Source organism: Colius striatus, chromosome 13 (assembly GCF_028858725.1).
Source record: "Colius striatus isolate bColStr4 chromosome 13, bColStr4.1.hap1, whole genome shotgun sequence".
Classification (NCBI taxonomy): Eukaryota; Metazoa; Chordata; class Aves; order Coliiformes; family Coliidae; genus Colius; species Colius striatus.
In genome coordinates this window covers 9712391-9727559 of record NC_084771.1, presented here as the reverse complement: position 1 = coordinate 9727559, position 15169 = coordinate 9712391, and the positions used below count along the sequence as shown (strand labels likewise).

Below are 15169 nucleotides of genomic sequence, written 5' to 3'. Positions count from 1 at the left end.
TGAAACAAATCAGACCTGCTCTGGATTCATTACAGGTTTGATCTGCTCACAGGCAGTAAGTGACCCAGATGTGGTTGGACATCTTGCTCTGTGTGTGCTAATGAACTTCAGAGATGCAGCAGATGTTTTTGCATGTCCCACAGTCCAAACCTAGTTGCCCCTTCAGCCAAGCTGGCTGGCATCTCAAACTCCTGGATGAAGGTGGCAGAGTCAAAAGAGCTGGCAAGGACTCTCTGTTCCATAACATAGAAGCAAGTTAAGTTCTGGTTGTTACTGATGGAGCTGTTACTTGTAGTGACCTAATGAATCATTTCATTTCTTTAGGAAACATGAAGCTCTTTGTTCCTGGAGGCACTTTATGACTCTTGCTTCAAGTATGGAGAGTGCTCAAGCAGTGAAGAGGTGACAGAGAACAGCACTGATGAAAAGAGTTGTTTTTCATGCAGACAGGCAGCAGCATCACATGGCCACATAGATCTTGCCATTCCCACTGCTGCTTGGCTGCTCTGCAAAAGTAATTCCAACGTTGGGGAAATACGTAAAGGTAAGTTCATCTTGCCAACAAAGTGTTCTCCAAACTGAATGTTGGTGAAAATGCTCACTTCCTTTGAACCTGAACATCCTTAAAACTATTTTCCTGAAGCACCAAAAGCTTGGTGAGCCTCATGACCTGGCTTGTAACTCATCTCTGCTTCAGCCTACAGAACCACTAAGGTTTAGCTCTCTCCTCTTTTAAGCCCTGACTAATTATGCAATTTAACTACAGCGGGAACAACAGTTCTGCTGAATATGCAACAGTCTCATCATCCTATTTTGATGTGGGGAGACAAGGAAAAAGCAATTTGGTTTAAAGTTCAAACATTCCTACAGGGCTGGACTGATGTGGAACAGACAGAGCCCTTGATGGTGTATCTGCAGTCAAATGCCTTTTCCTGTGTGTTTTGGGTGTGCCTGCAGCCACCTGAACAGAAAAGCATCAACCTTGGAGTTTTTCCTACCCCTCCTTCTCCAGGATTGTAATTCATTAACTGCCAGAAACGCAGTTTCATTAATGTGCATTAACCAATGACTTTCCTATTAGCACTGCTGTCTCCAATCAAAGGCTCATTTATGGAAAACAAGGGCAGAGGGAGCAACATGCTTTGGCAGCTTTGAGATTATCCGCCTTAAAGCTTTCTACCCTCTGTCTTATATTTTTACATTGAAGTATCATGAGATATTACCATATTTTTCATTATTATTTGTGGCACTAAACAGTGCAGCACACAGTGCCAGATGGCTAATATTCAGAATAAAAATAATGCGAGGCCAATCTTAGAAAGACTCAATGTGAATGTAACAGCATGGATTCATCCTCCTTTCCTAATGCTCACAGTTAAAATATTAGCAGACTTAAAATCTGGTTTTCCAATTTAGAAGAATAGCACATTATAGAATTATCTGCATGCATATATGCATGTATTTAAATATGTATGCAGAAGAATGTCAGTTTATTTCAGTTTCATTTGCATGTTTCGAGGGTCTTAATATAATACATGGCCCAATCGTCTTCCACTCTTTAGAAGCTTATTTTGACCAGTAAAGGAAACCAAATAGTTTCAAAATGTACTGGGGACACAAGCAAAACCCTTTTTCCAGAAAGTGTTATTGTTACAAAATACCCCCCCTCTTTTTTTTTTCCTGTTAATATATAAACAGCTTGAGTCCTAAACTTAACCAGATGGAAACGTGCCTACAAAGACTTGGATTTAATTCAGAAAGGACTGACAGCCAACAGATGAGCCAATTTAGACCATCCTATGCCAAAAATGGTCAATCATGTTATCTTACGTGTGACTCTGCTCTGGCAGATGCCAACTCAATCCAAACAACTTCAAGCATCTTTTTTGGAAGACAGGATTATTTTACACACACTTTAAAGAAGAAAAATCATAATAGTGCTTGACTTTTCTGGAAGCTTTCCACTTGGTTGCAGCATTTTCACAAGAGATGCTTATTAATTTGTTTTAAAGACAAACCTTTTTTCCCCTCATAGTCTCCTAACAGAGTAAATGCTTTGCAATCCAACAAAGGCTTATTAAAAATAATACTAAACAGCAGTTCAGTGGCAGTCCCTCATTTACTTAAATATTCATGACAGGAAAGCTTTACACCTGTGCAAACCCATTTAGCTTCTTTCTCAAGGCAAATATCTACTCTCAAAAACACAAAGAAACACGACAGGAAGTACAGATTAAATGTATTTCCTTCATCCCTCAGCATTTTGCCCCAAATTAAGACTAAAGGTGAAATTAAAGGACATTTCTTTATAGTGAGTGATTACAACCGAGGCTTTAAAAACAATTGTAAATCACAATCTCTCGGTGAACTTTCTTTATTTTACCTTCCAGAGGACACACTGTGAGATACACACAGTTCCTCTGCCTCAGACTGCAAAAGGACCTCCTCCTCTGCCTCTCCTGTAACCTGTACACTCCTCTAGGCAATACAGTGCTGCTAGGCTTCCTTTCTTTCCTTCTTGGCCCTAATTTCAATAAGAATAGTCAAAAAGAGAGAAAAGCACTTATTCCATTATTAGTCCATCTGAAGAGCAGAGGACCGTGCAATTCCTTCTCCAGTGCATCACAAAACCTGTATTTAAGCCCTGTACCTGCTGGCAGCTCAGCCTCTTTAAACTCAGCCTGAATTTTAGCTTCATACTGAAGCCACAGGAGGTCTCTGGTGACGTGATTCCTCTCTCTGCTCGACTGCCAGCTGCAGAAGATGCTGTAAACACTGCCTGGATCATCATCTTTCACAGGACATCCTGAAAGGACACATTTAAAAAGATTAACATCTTGAAATCTCTTGTTTCCAGACAGAACAAGGCAAGTTGTTCTTGCAAAGCAGAGGGCAGCAGCTCTGCTCCACAGCCTGCAGTTTGGGTATCTTCTTGACAATTGCACACAAAGCTGCAATTTCATTTTCCGTTTGTGTGGTAGGTAATTGCAGCGCCTGGGTGAGGCAACCTCACCTCTCCTGGTGTAGGGGAGCCAGGCAATTATCTGAGGAGTTACAGCAGGGTCTCAATCTCCAACCATTTTACAGTGTCTTTTATGATGGCAGTCCCACGATTCTGAGACCCACAGACATCACTCTAGGCTGAAGCAGAGACGTTTGGAAGGATTCAGGGATCTCTCTTATAGGACAAATATATCTTCTCAGTGGTGTGATTATTTTCTTACATTGTTCTTGCTTCCCTTCAGAAAGACAGTGTCAAGATGTGTGGGACCAAGGAAGCCGGGAGCTGCAGATGCTGACTTGGCACCTGAGGCAACCCTCACTGGTTCAGTCACATAAGAAAGATTCCCAGACACACTCCAAGGCACATCACATGAAAACACCAGGGTTTAACTAACCACACACTGCTCACATCAAACTTTTCCTTAACTAGTCCTTGCTGGTTTGCAGGTGATACCATTCCTGTACCTTGGCAGCATGTTGGGCTCCACTCTACAACCATTCCAAGACGTCTCAGTCAGCCCTTACTGAGCTGTAGTACTTTAGACACCTTCAGGAACAGACCACCATCTCAAATAGTGTCTTATGCTGCTGACTGACCACAAAGATCCCTTTTCAGCCTGCTCTGGGGAGCAGCTTCGAGGTGAATCACAGGGAGGATCAGAGATGCTCCGCCCCAACCTGACCCAAGGCTGGTGAGAAGGGTCCCTTGGGAAGAACCACAAACTGCTGGAGAAGCTCCTGGAAGGAACAGAAAGTTCAATTTTATCACCTAGGTGGGTCATTTGCTCTGTTTATGGATAGCTAGTCAGTGGGTAAAGAAACACATTAGTCAGCATAACCAGGCTGATCACAGTTTTTCCTCAGTTCTAGATCATCTAACCGAAGAGCAGGAGGAGGCTTAGGCAGTGCCAAGGGTTTCCCTTAACACATCTGTTCACCATACTCCTAGCTGTTGCCCACCTCTGTTGCACGGTCTGTGATTCAAAAACCGTGTTGGCAACAGCTGGGTGATTCAGCAAGGGCATTTTTGCCTATGGCCGTGTCTTTTTTGCACCTATTTTGAAGAGCCCTGGCTGAATTTAGTTGCCCATATTGCCATGACCTGGTAAACCAATGTTTCCCTTGGTTTTTGTGCCACCATTCTAGCTGCCAGGTTCAGTAACAAGGGCTTTAGGACAAGGATGCAAGTCCATGTTGCCTACAAAATATATCACAGAGTAAACTTTGTCCCAACACAAGGAACCACATACTTCGGTTAACAGGGCACAACAAAATAATCTAGCTAGGAACCTTTTCCCTTAGAAAGCCACAGCTCTTCTACTTGGCTGGTCACATGTATCTTGCATGTTCAAGGCCTTCTACACTTTGATGACAGAGGTGCATCTGCGAGTTTACATCTCCTCTAACACTGCCCATTTAATTTCTAATTGTGGCTGCTGTGCTTTGAACCACAAAGCCATCAGACTGCGTTCACTTCCCACGCAGACAGCACTGCTCACGTCAAGGCACTTCAACAGCAAGGTCTTCGTGAAGTTCCTCTCACCTCCTCTTCTGTTCCCTGCAAAACTCATAGGCTAACTATTTTCACTTCATTATCTCCTGCAGTCAGAGAGAAATAATCTGTTGAGTAACTTCCTTTTAATCTATCTCAGGTGTTAAGAATGTCCCGTGGTCACTTATATAGACATTCACCTGAGGGACAGCAGGGGCCGTTGAGGAAGGCTTTTGGCTCCCCCTTCGGAACACAACCGCTCCATTTCCACGGAATACCACTCGCATCTCGCTACAGGCAAGAGGAATAAAAACAAGTGTGTTCAACAGATGTCACAGTTTCCAGACTGTCACAGCTTTCCAACATTTTCTAGCTGATTGTTTTTACACGGTGCCTGTAAGTCACCAGCACGCAGCGCAGCCTCTTGCTTTGCTCATCATCTTCCGACTGATGACGCGAGCTGTCAGACTGGAAACTCAAAGTTGTCAAATAGCTATGGTTTGCAGATTTGGTAAAAGCTTAACATTCCTTTGAGCAAAGTACTTAAGAGATGCATTCAGTAGAATGGATTGTCTGTGAAAGTCTGAGCCGTGTTCTAGTTAGAACAGGATCTCCACGGGACCGCTCAAATGGCAGCAAAGCAGCTTTTGGTCTAAATCAGAGGCTGCCATTAGACATGAGATTATATTCCCACTGAATGAATTTCCACAGAGACTTTAATACTCAAACCCAAAACCACAGCCATCAGCAGGATTTGCTTTTCTAAACACCTATTAGAATCACTTGGACATTTATTTGCTAGAACTTGACTGAATAGCAGCTAGAAAGTTTTGGGCCTTCAATTAAAATAAAGCAAACTCCACAAAATACTCAATAGAAAACACTTTCTGTCAGCTTCTGGTGCTGATCATACATTGACAAGCAGTTTTCTGTGTTCCCCTCTTGTTTTCACAAGTGTTATTGGCATTGACTTGCTGTCAATGACTCCTATGCTGTTTATCTCCACTAATCTTTCCAATGTTGCCATCCACCTTCAGTCATTGCCTGTCCCATCTTTCAACAACTCTGGTCTCTGTGTTTATATTATGTACTCAGGGGTTGATCGTGTGGCATGATGACTTTATCCACATGAACTGGGAGCTGAGAGTGTTACTCATTTGTGAATTACACACACACACACACTCCTCCTAAAAGAAGATGTGAAGTGCTGCAGAACACGGCTTTGGTGCACATCACAAGCTGTTGGGCAGACAAATACCTCCCAGACTACGGCCAAGAGCAGCTACCCCATGGAAGCACCCAGCTGAGTCTGACAGAATGACAGTAACTCATGTACAAACTTTGGACATAAAATGCACAAAGGAAGTCTTAGAAACATTTAAGCCACTTACAGATACTTTTTGGTACAAAGTATTTTGTGATTCCAGAGTCAAATATCTGAGAGAAATGCCAGTCACCAACTTTGCTGGGAGCACGGCTCAGGCCACCTCTAGCAAGACTCCATCCTCATGCTCTGCATGCTGCTGCCATGCACAGGAAACCTCTTGATTAGTGACAGCTAGATCTTGCCCATGTTGATTAAGGAAGTAAATCTTCAGCCATTTGGTGTAGGAAGGTATCTGTGGTCAAGTTGGAGATTTCTAACACCAAAAATTCCAGGGGACTGGGAAGGAAACACAAAGCCATCAGGGACTGAACCCCATTGCATCCACATATTGCAGGGACATGGTGCCCAAACACACATCCTGACACACGGGTGTGCTCTCTGCAGCAGCACCAAGCAGAAACAAAGGGTTCTGGTAACACTCATTTTCAGTGGATGCAACATTCAAAAATCCTTCCAACACTGCAAGAATTGGGTGCCTGTACCACTCTCTGCAAAGCTATCTCTGGCCATTCTGGAAGGCCTGATGGCACACAAGAGATGCTGCTGAAAACGAGATGCCTGGAGAGCTCGAATAATACACCCACCACAGTGGACAAAAGGCAGCACCGAGCAGGTGCCTGTTACCAGCTTACTCATGTTTCAGGCTACTTGCACACTCAAGCTGGAAAAAGCAGCTGCTTTGGTAGAGCTCCCCAAGGAGCAGTCTGTAAAGCAAACCTCTCCCTGCAAGACAGTGGCTACACAAGTGGTCCAAAGGCAGCAGGAGGGCTGGCAGTCCACAGCATCTCAGCCCAAGGCAGCCCCCTCCACAGCACGCAAGGGAAAAGCCCAGCCCTAAGGGAGAAACTGCTCATGCTTCTTCCAGTTTATAGACAGGAAATATTTTAGGGAGAGTTAGAGCCCAGATAGAGAGCAAAGGAGGTAATGTTGAAGGAGATGCGATCAGCTCACATGCAAAGCTGCATGGAGAAGCCCTGCGACCAGTCACTCTTACGCCAGGCCACGTTCAGCACTCAAATCTTGCAGTTCAGGGATTCCAGGTAGAAAATCTTCCTTCCCCCACAGACCTAAGCTCACCTCTCTGAATTTCTCTTCCTCTGACATTTTTATCTAAATACTGTAAAAATACTGTTTAAGAAGAAGTCAGTGCATTGTACAACTTCAGCTCATTGATTTATTTTTGCCCTATAAACTTCAGAAACAGTTTGCTCAGGCAAATGACATTTTCAGTAACTCCACGGTCTGTACACATCACACACCACTAAACACCAATCGATTCCCTCCGCAGCCTCAAAGAGAAACTTCAGGTCCTTCCATGATACTATTTTTCAGGTTACTAATCTTATTCCTCCCAGTCTTCACTTTACACAATCCTCAGATACGTACATGCACTTCATCCGTGCACTGGAGTCTGTTAAAAAGCCTGAAGTCTGCCCAAAAGACCTTCTTGTTAGTGCTACTGCTCTGTGACGGCAGCTACACAGCCTGTGGGAGAGCAGGCCAAATACACCAGACCCTCATCTACCTCACCTAGCAGCTTCCCCACTAATTAGCATTTCAGTTGTTTTGCTGAACTCACTAACACTTAATGAGCTGCTCCTTCGAGCTTCCTTCCAGCAGAGACTAGGGGACTGACAGAGACTTGATCTCTTTTTTTGGTGAGGTGTGTCAATCTCAGGTCCAAACACACAAACCCTGTTACCAGCACATCCCTTACAAAGGCTTCAAAATAAAACAGTGAGGGGTGACCTCATTCATGTTACAAATCCATCTAGGCTGGGTGTGAGGAGGATGGAGCCAGGCTGTTCTCAGTGATGGCCAATGACAGGACAAGGGGCAACAGGTACAAGCTGGAACAGAAGAGGTTCCAAAGAAACACAAGGAAGAATTTCTTCCCTGTTGAGGTGAGGGAGCACTGGCAGGGGCTGCCCAGATGGGCTGTGGAGTCTCCTTCTCTGGGGACATTCCAACCCAGCTGGATGAGTTCCTGTGTGCCCTGCTCTAGGCGGTGCTGCTCTGGCAGGGGGGTTGCACTGGATGAGCTTTCCAGGTCCCTTCGAACCTTTAAGATTCTTTAATTCCGTTTCCACAAGGCAAAAGTAACAAGTCCAGTCTAAGATACTTTTGCCTTGTGCTTGTAGCCTGCCAGATCTCCTCCATGACTTGACCCAGAGCAGCAGTGACCAGCCACACCACTCATTACCTTCCACAAACTGCAAACACTGGGGTTTTTTCCCCCCAGAAAACATTCCCTGGTTTTAATTGCAAATAAGCTCAACCTTTTATCTGTGTTCTTCAAAAGCCAGTTAGCTTTTCAAATAGCTGAAGAAGCACAGCTTTTCCTCCCCAGCCCTGTGTGAGAACCCATGCAGACGCATTTCCATCTTTTAGAAGCTGCGTAGCGCATTTCATCATCCGTGCAGCGAATGCACGCCAAACGTTCACTCCCAATTACAGACTGACCTTCACATTCCATTTGCTCTAAATAGCATAACATAGAAATTTTTCATCTTTTCAACCTCCACTTCTCTAAATATTTGTTGGTGTATGCACAAGGCTAGTCAAGTCTTCCTGTCACACTTGCAGGGCACTTTACAATGTACTCAAAGAACACAACACAGGCTGGAATATTGTGTCTTGGTGAAAAAACTACTTTACTGTGAGGGTGAGGGAGCTCTGGCCCAGGCTGCCCAGGGAGGGTGTGGAGGCTCCTGCTCTGGAGGTCTTCAAGACCCACCTGGACACGTTCCTGTGTGACCTGACCTAGGTGAACCTGCTTCTGCAGGGGGGTTGGACTGGATGATCTCTAAAGGTCCCTTCCAACCTCAGCATTCTGTGATTCTATGAGAGCAAAAACTTCTCTCCTTTTCCCTCTCTCCTCTCCAGGATAAGTCTGAGAGCTTTACAAGACATTTTCAGCTGGTGTGGCATCAATGCTTGACAATTTTATAATGGGCTACAAAGCATTGCAAAAGTGAAATGAAATGTGGGGGAGCTGAGATGTCATGTTAAGTCTTCCAGCTTTGGGGATGCCATTTTCAATCCTGCCCTCAGACATTTGTCTCTTTCAAATGAATAAATCCAATGCACAACTTGGTACCAATGACACTTTTCATCTGGGACAGATCCTGCACTGAGGCACTGAGGTGACTTTGGTCACGGCTACAACGCAGCTGCAGGAACCTTGCACGGCAGCTCTGGGAATTCACAGATGTAATTATGCACACAAATCATTTTCCATCAGCCCTACTTTCACAGAACACAGCATCACGATGCTTGGAAAAGACCTTTAAGATCATCAAGTCCAACCACTCATCTCACACTGCCAGCCCCATCACTAAATTAACCCATATCCCTCAGCACCTCAGCTACTTGCCTTTTGAACATCTCTGAGGATGGTGACTTCCACCTCCCTGGGCAGCCCATTCCAATGCTTAATAACCCTCTCAGTGAAGTAGTGCCCAGTGATTCAAAAGAAAGTTAATCATACTTTATTCTCATGGGACATGCTGGCAGTGTCCTGGTGGGAGAGCAGAGAGAGCTGGTGACAGGGACAGGCTCAGCCTGCAGACCTCCTGCTGTGGGACGGATCTGCCAAGGTTTCTGTTGACTCATGCCTTTTCTCTGGGGCTAGTCACATCTGCAGAAACCAATCCAAAGTCACAGAGCAGGAATTAAAACGGTATTTTTCAGGGATTAACTTCAAGGGTTTTCTTAAAAAGAAATCAGACCACAGAATTGGAGAATGGAGCGGTTGGAAGGGACCTTTAGAGCTCATCCAGTCCAAACCCTTGCCAAACCAGGCCCACCAATCTGAACACTGAAGTCAAGAAGTAGCTGAGTTATAGTCTGTCGATGCCACAGATACCTACAAATTACTTTCCTCACCATCAGTTCCATTAGTAAGACAACTACACATCACAGCACTGCCATGTCACTTCACATGCTTTTAAAATCAGAATTATTTGAGAAAAATGCCCTGGCTCCTTCCAAGAAACGTGACAAACTCCTCAGAAGCCAGAAAACACCCAGTTGGAATCAAATCTCCCGTCCTGGGCACAGGCTGAAATGGTGTTTCTAGCAGATGTCAGAACTAAAGGTGGGGGAGACCATTCAGATGCTCAACTAACCAAAATAAACACAATTGGAGACTTCTTCCCTGGGAAGCTGCAGATAATCGATAGAATGCTAAATTGTCACTTCTACAACCATTGTTTGAGCACAGATGGGATGTTAAATGTGCATGGTAACCTCAAAATGATTCCTAATTTATATGAAGATTACAAAGTGCTGGGTTTGTAATTACTGTTTTCCTCAATGCAACTCAAATTAGCACTAATACAAGTTATACGTATACATGAAGAAAGAAAGAGACATACTCCCATTATAGCTCTTTCCCCTCAAAAATTGATGACTTCCTTGTCAGTAAACATTTACGGAGTACTCCTGCACAGTTCATGACAAGATTTAAAGACAGAGCAAAGGAACCTTTAGAAACCACATCTGGAAGTTCACCCAGTCATCCTGGAACCCCCAGTTTTCATACGGATCAGTATGGTGCAAGTGCATCAAAATGACATGTCAACAATAACCTCTCCCCCTCCCATTTCCTGCTTTCTCATTTGCTAACGAGAAACTCAGAGGTACAGCTGCACACACAAAAAAGAGAATGGCAGTAATTACACACAGTATCATGTTGAGGGCTCAAGCAAATCCTCATGGCAGATCTATTGTTCACAAGAGTTTGCATTATAACAACTCAGTATTTCATGTAAGAAACAGTCAAGCTTTGAACAAGACTTGTCATTCTCATCAGCATGGTGCACCTGAGGGCTCTTCACATGTTTTTGCAGCTCCATGCCCTGAAAAATCAAGGGGATGTAAGAGCTGAGTGGGAACTGAGCTCAGGTGCACTATATGAACTTACCTTTCTGATCCATCACCTGGAATGTGGTTGCTTTATGCTAATCCTCACCCCCAGGGTTTGTTACGAGCCTCACTGTCATCACCAAGCGCCACAAACAACTGCTTTTACTAAGGAAACAGTTTCCCTTTCTGAGTGGAAGAGCCATATAGCCATAGCTGTTGCTAAAGTCACAGCTATTCATACTTCATGCCAGCGACCAACTTGCTGCAAAGCTGGAAAAGCCATTTTGAGAGGACACCCACTTCTAGTCACAAACATAAATCCTTTATTTGGTAGTCATTATCTACACACAGATGAAGAACAGGAATCAGGGGAAGAAGCCTTCCAGCAGACTGTTTACACAATAGGATCTTAAATGAGCTTCCTGTCACTGTTCTTAAACATCTACCATCTTCCTGTACAATGTAGATTTTACATTTCCACTCTGAAAAGAAATGTGAGGGTCACTTGAAATCTCAGTTAAGAGGTGTAGATAACTACTAACCCAGTGCTGAGAGTAAACTGAAGGATCATCTGCAAGTAACAAGTCATGAACAGCTTTTTGTGAGAGGCAAACCAGCCTCACCAATCACCAATTAGGTATTGTTTATCCTGGAGGTTAGAATAGCCAAAATTTAACACGTTGTGCCATCACACCCTGTGCCTGTTAAGTTTTCACTTACTATTATTCACAATTCAAATGAAATCCTCTAAGTTCACTGCTGATAGATGAGTACACACTGCAAGAAGCAGCCCCTAACACCTGTTTTTCACAAACATATTTCCTTTAAAAACAGAGACTGAAAGGAGAAAGAAAATTAAATGGCTCTTTCCACTCTAAAAATTGCTGACAGGTTCCATAACGGCAGCACATGACTTGGATTTTGAAAAACAACCAGCTAAGAGTCCAGAAAATGAAAAGCTGCTGTTTAGAAGTGATGTTCCAGATTACAGAAGAGCAGAATCAACAAGATCCACACAGGCTGTGAAAGAGCTCCAAAATAAATCTGTTTTTATAAGAACTGCAAGGCTTTTTCAAGAGATGCCACAAACACTGTCTCAAGAGTCACAGGATCACAGAATGGTAGAGACTGAAAGGGGCTGTTAGAGATCATCTAAGTCCAACTCCCTTGTCAAAGCAGGTCCACCTAGATCGGGTCACACAGGAACGTATCCAGGTGGGTTTGGAAACCTCCTGAGAAGCCTCCATACCCTCTCTGAGCAGCCTGGGCCAGGGCTCCCTCACCTCAGCAGTGAGAGTTTTCCCTTATGTTTAAATGGAACTCTTTGTTTAAATGGAACTCCAGCTTCTTTCCATCACCCCTTGTCTCGTCACAAGAGAAAAAATGTGATGCCTCAACCTCCTGACACCCACCATTGAGATATCTGTAAATATTGATGATCTGCTGATGCAACAGGAGACAAAGGACTTAACTTCCAACAGGTAGCTCCTGTGGGATTGGGAGGGATTGGTAAGGGACACATTGTTTGGGTTTTTTCACTAGGAACAACACAGGAAAGGGAGATGCCTCCTAAAAAGACTTTTTAATACACCTTTGCTAAGTGTTTCTGGCAGTTCAGAGAGAACTGCACCTTTGTAGTCAACCTTCCTGCTGTTGGAAACTAAAAAAAGGAGACAATTAGTGCAAATAAAGGAGAGACTGTAAGCCAGAAGAATTCTGAGCTGCCACTACATTAACAAGGCTTCACTTTGCTTCTGCACTCCCAGGATGAAAATAAAAGTCTTGGCATTCGATAGACTTTAAAAATAATTTGTAACTGGAGATTGATGGGAGGTTGGGTTTTTTCCATCCATCATTTTAATAGAGAGAAAATGAGTGACTAGGAGAGAAGACAGCAAAGGTTTCACTCCCTTTAAGTCAGTGTTCCTCCAGTTAGTTGCAGGGGTGGGTGTAACACAAAAAAATATCAACACTATTTGGAGTTAGATTTCCAAAAGCACCAAATCCAGTGCTTTGCCAGTGCCCACACAAACAAACCTTGCATCTGATTGACAAACATAATTATGTCAGTGCAATTCTACTGGTATAATTCCCCAGAAGGACAAAAAAAAGAAGTTATTTTTCATCATCCAAGAGAAATATTTTTATTTTCAAATGCAACATGAAGAACTGTAGCAGAATGACTAGAGATGGACAGACATGGTACATGTCCCGAAGAGATAAAGCCTAAAAATACACTGTTGAGGTGGGTTGACCATGGCTGGATGTCAGGTGCCCACTGAAGCCACTCTACCCTTCAGTTGGACAGAGGAGAGAAAATGTAATGAAAGGCTCCTGGGTTAAGATAAGGATGGGGAAAGATCACTCAGCAATTACTGTCATGGGCAAAACAGACTCAACTTGGGGAAACCAATAAGAAGTCAGAGTAGGGTGATGAGAAAATAAAACCAAATCTTAGAACAACTTCCCCTCACCCCTCCCTTCTTCCTGGGCTCAACTTCACCCCCAGTTCCTCTACCTCCTCACTCCCAGCAGCGCAGGGGGACAGGGACTGGGGTTGTGGTCAGTTCACCACGTTTCTGTTGCTCCTTCCTCTTCCCTCTCTTCCCCTGCGTGGGTCCCTTCCACAGGCTGCAGTCCTTCAGGAACAGACTGCTCCAGTGTGGGCACCCCAGGAGTCACCAGTCCTGACAGCAAACCTCATCCACCGTGGGCTCTTCTCTCCATGGGTCCACAGGTCGCACCAGGAGCTGCTCCAGCATAGGCTTCCCTCTCTGAAGTGTCACAGCCTCCTTTGGGCATCCACCTCCTCTGGTCTGGGGTCCTCCCTGGGCTGTAGGTGAATCTCAGCTCTCCCATGGCCTCCATGGCTGCAGGGGCAGGGCCTCATCATGGGCTGCACCACAGCCTCTGCTCTGGCACCTGGAACACATCTCCTCCTTCACTGACCTCAGTGGCTACAGAATCGTTGCTTTTCCGTATCTCCTCTCTCCTGGCTCCAACAACATTGTGCACGTTTTTTTTCTCCTCCTTAGACATGTTTTCCCAGAGGGGCTCTCACCATCACTGATGAGTTCAGCCTTGGCTAATGGCAGGTCCATCTTGGCCATTGGCTGCTATTGGTTCTGTCCAGCACACGAAAAGCTTTAGTAGCCTCTCCCAGCACCATCCCTGTAGCTCCCTGCTACCAAAACCTTTCCACACAAACCCCATACACCTGCAATGTCCTGGAAGTCACAAAGGCTGAGGTTTCTCAACACTGAAGTTTTGACTACTGAAGTGAGGTTATTACAGCAACCCTCTCAACATTTTCCAGGTCATTTTCTCATCCATTAATGACATAATAGGAATTTATGTAAGTCTTTATTGAAGCTTAATTGCTGCCTAAGATCATGACTGAAATAGGAAAAAGTGACTGCATTCTGCTTGGACTACAACAGCAGATGTTGAGGATACAGAAACCTGAACTTGGGATTGTTTTCACTTAAGGGAAACTTTAGAGAACTAAAGCCACACAACATTTCGTCAATTCCAGATTTTTGCGAGCTCTTATAAATAATGTTAGTTCTCTTTTACAATAATACTGATACATTTCCTAATAGTCCAGTATGAAAGGTGTTTTTGAAGGGTGAGATGGATAATTCCAATATTTAGTTTGCTACTAAAAGCCTCTCACATTTTGCTGAGGCTTTTCTTATTGTTTACAAGAACCAGAACACGACAGAAGAATTGAAATTGCATCTTCCTCCGTAGCAAATGAGTTTGAATTAGCCCAACTGCAATTAAACATGTCATATTTCAACTATCAATGATGAGAAATAACATAAATAACATAAATCAAGGACAAATCTGTTTGCAAATTAATAATCCACCTCAAGTAACTACCAGGAGAATTTACTGATGCCTAAAAATTGCCACAGGTGACACTCTTGGTTGAGAAGTTTAAAGTTTTTGAAAAAGCTCAGCTCTTGCATATGCCACTGAATATTAGATATCTCTAAAGATGTAAAAATAGAACTCCTTTGGTTGAAATTATGTCCCCTCTGAGAAACTGTAAAACCCAAAAACTGCAAAACCCAGGAAGTTTAAAAAAAAACCCCAAGAGCTGCACTTCATTGTAATCTTGTGCATTTTTAACCTGGTGTAGAAGATGAATCCAGGATCATACTTAGCATGAACAGTTTCCACAGCCTTTCACACTATTGACAATTTCTTCTTCTAGTTTCTTCCTTTCCTCCTCTTTGGAAACCTGATTATTTCTCTCTTCCCAGTTTGGATTGTTATGACTATTTAGTACTTTGCTGCTCTGCGTGTGCCACATTTCATAGTAGAGACTGCTAGGACTGGCAAGGAGGTCTGCGTGTCTACCACGTTCCACGACTTTACCCTGTAAAAGAAGAGGAGTAAGTCAGTAAGCA

At 43.9% G+C, this 15169-nt stretch overlaps 1 protein-coding gene across 3 annotated transcripts in view; it reads right to left on the bottom strand.

Annotated features, from left to right (window-relative positions):
• Positions 1-11051: 11051 nt before the first annotated feature.
• The window catches only part of ABCB7 (ATP binding cassette subfamily B member 7), a 47421-nt gene continuing 43303 nt past the window's right edge, over positions 11052-15169 (bottom strand). For all 3 annotated transcript variants that reach the window (XM_062006329.1, XM_062006327.1, XM_062006328.1), the window contains exon 16: positions 11052-15138. In XM_062006329.1, the coding sequence (XP_061862313.1) occupies positions 14920-15138 (219 nt within the window). In that variant the 3' untranslated portion in view covers positions 11052-14919. The remainder of the gene's footprint in view (positions 15139-15169) is intronic.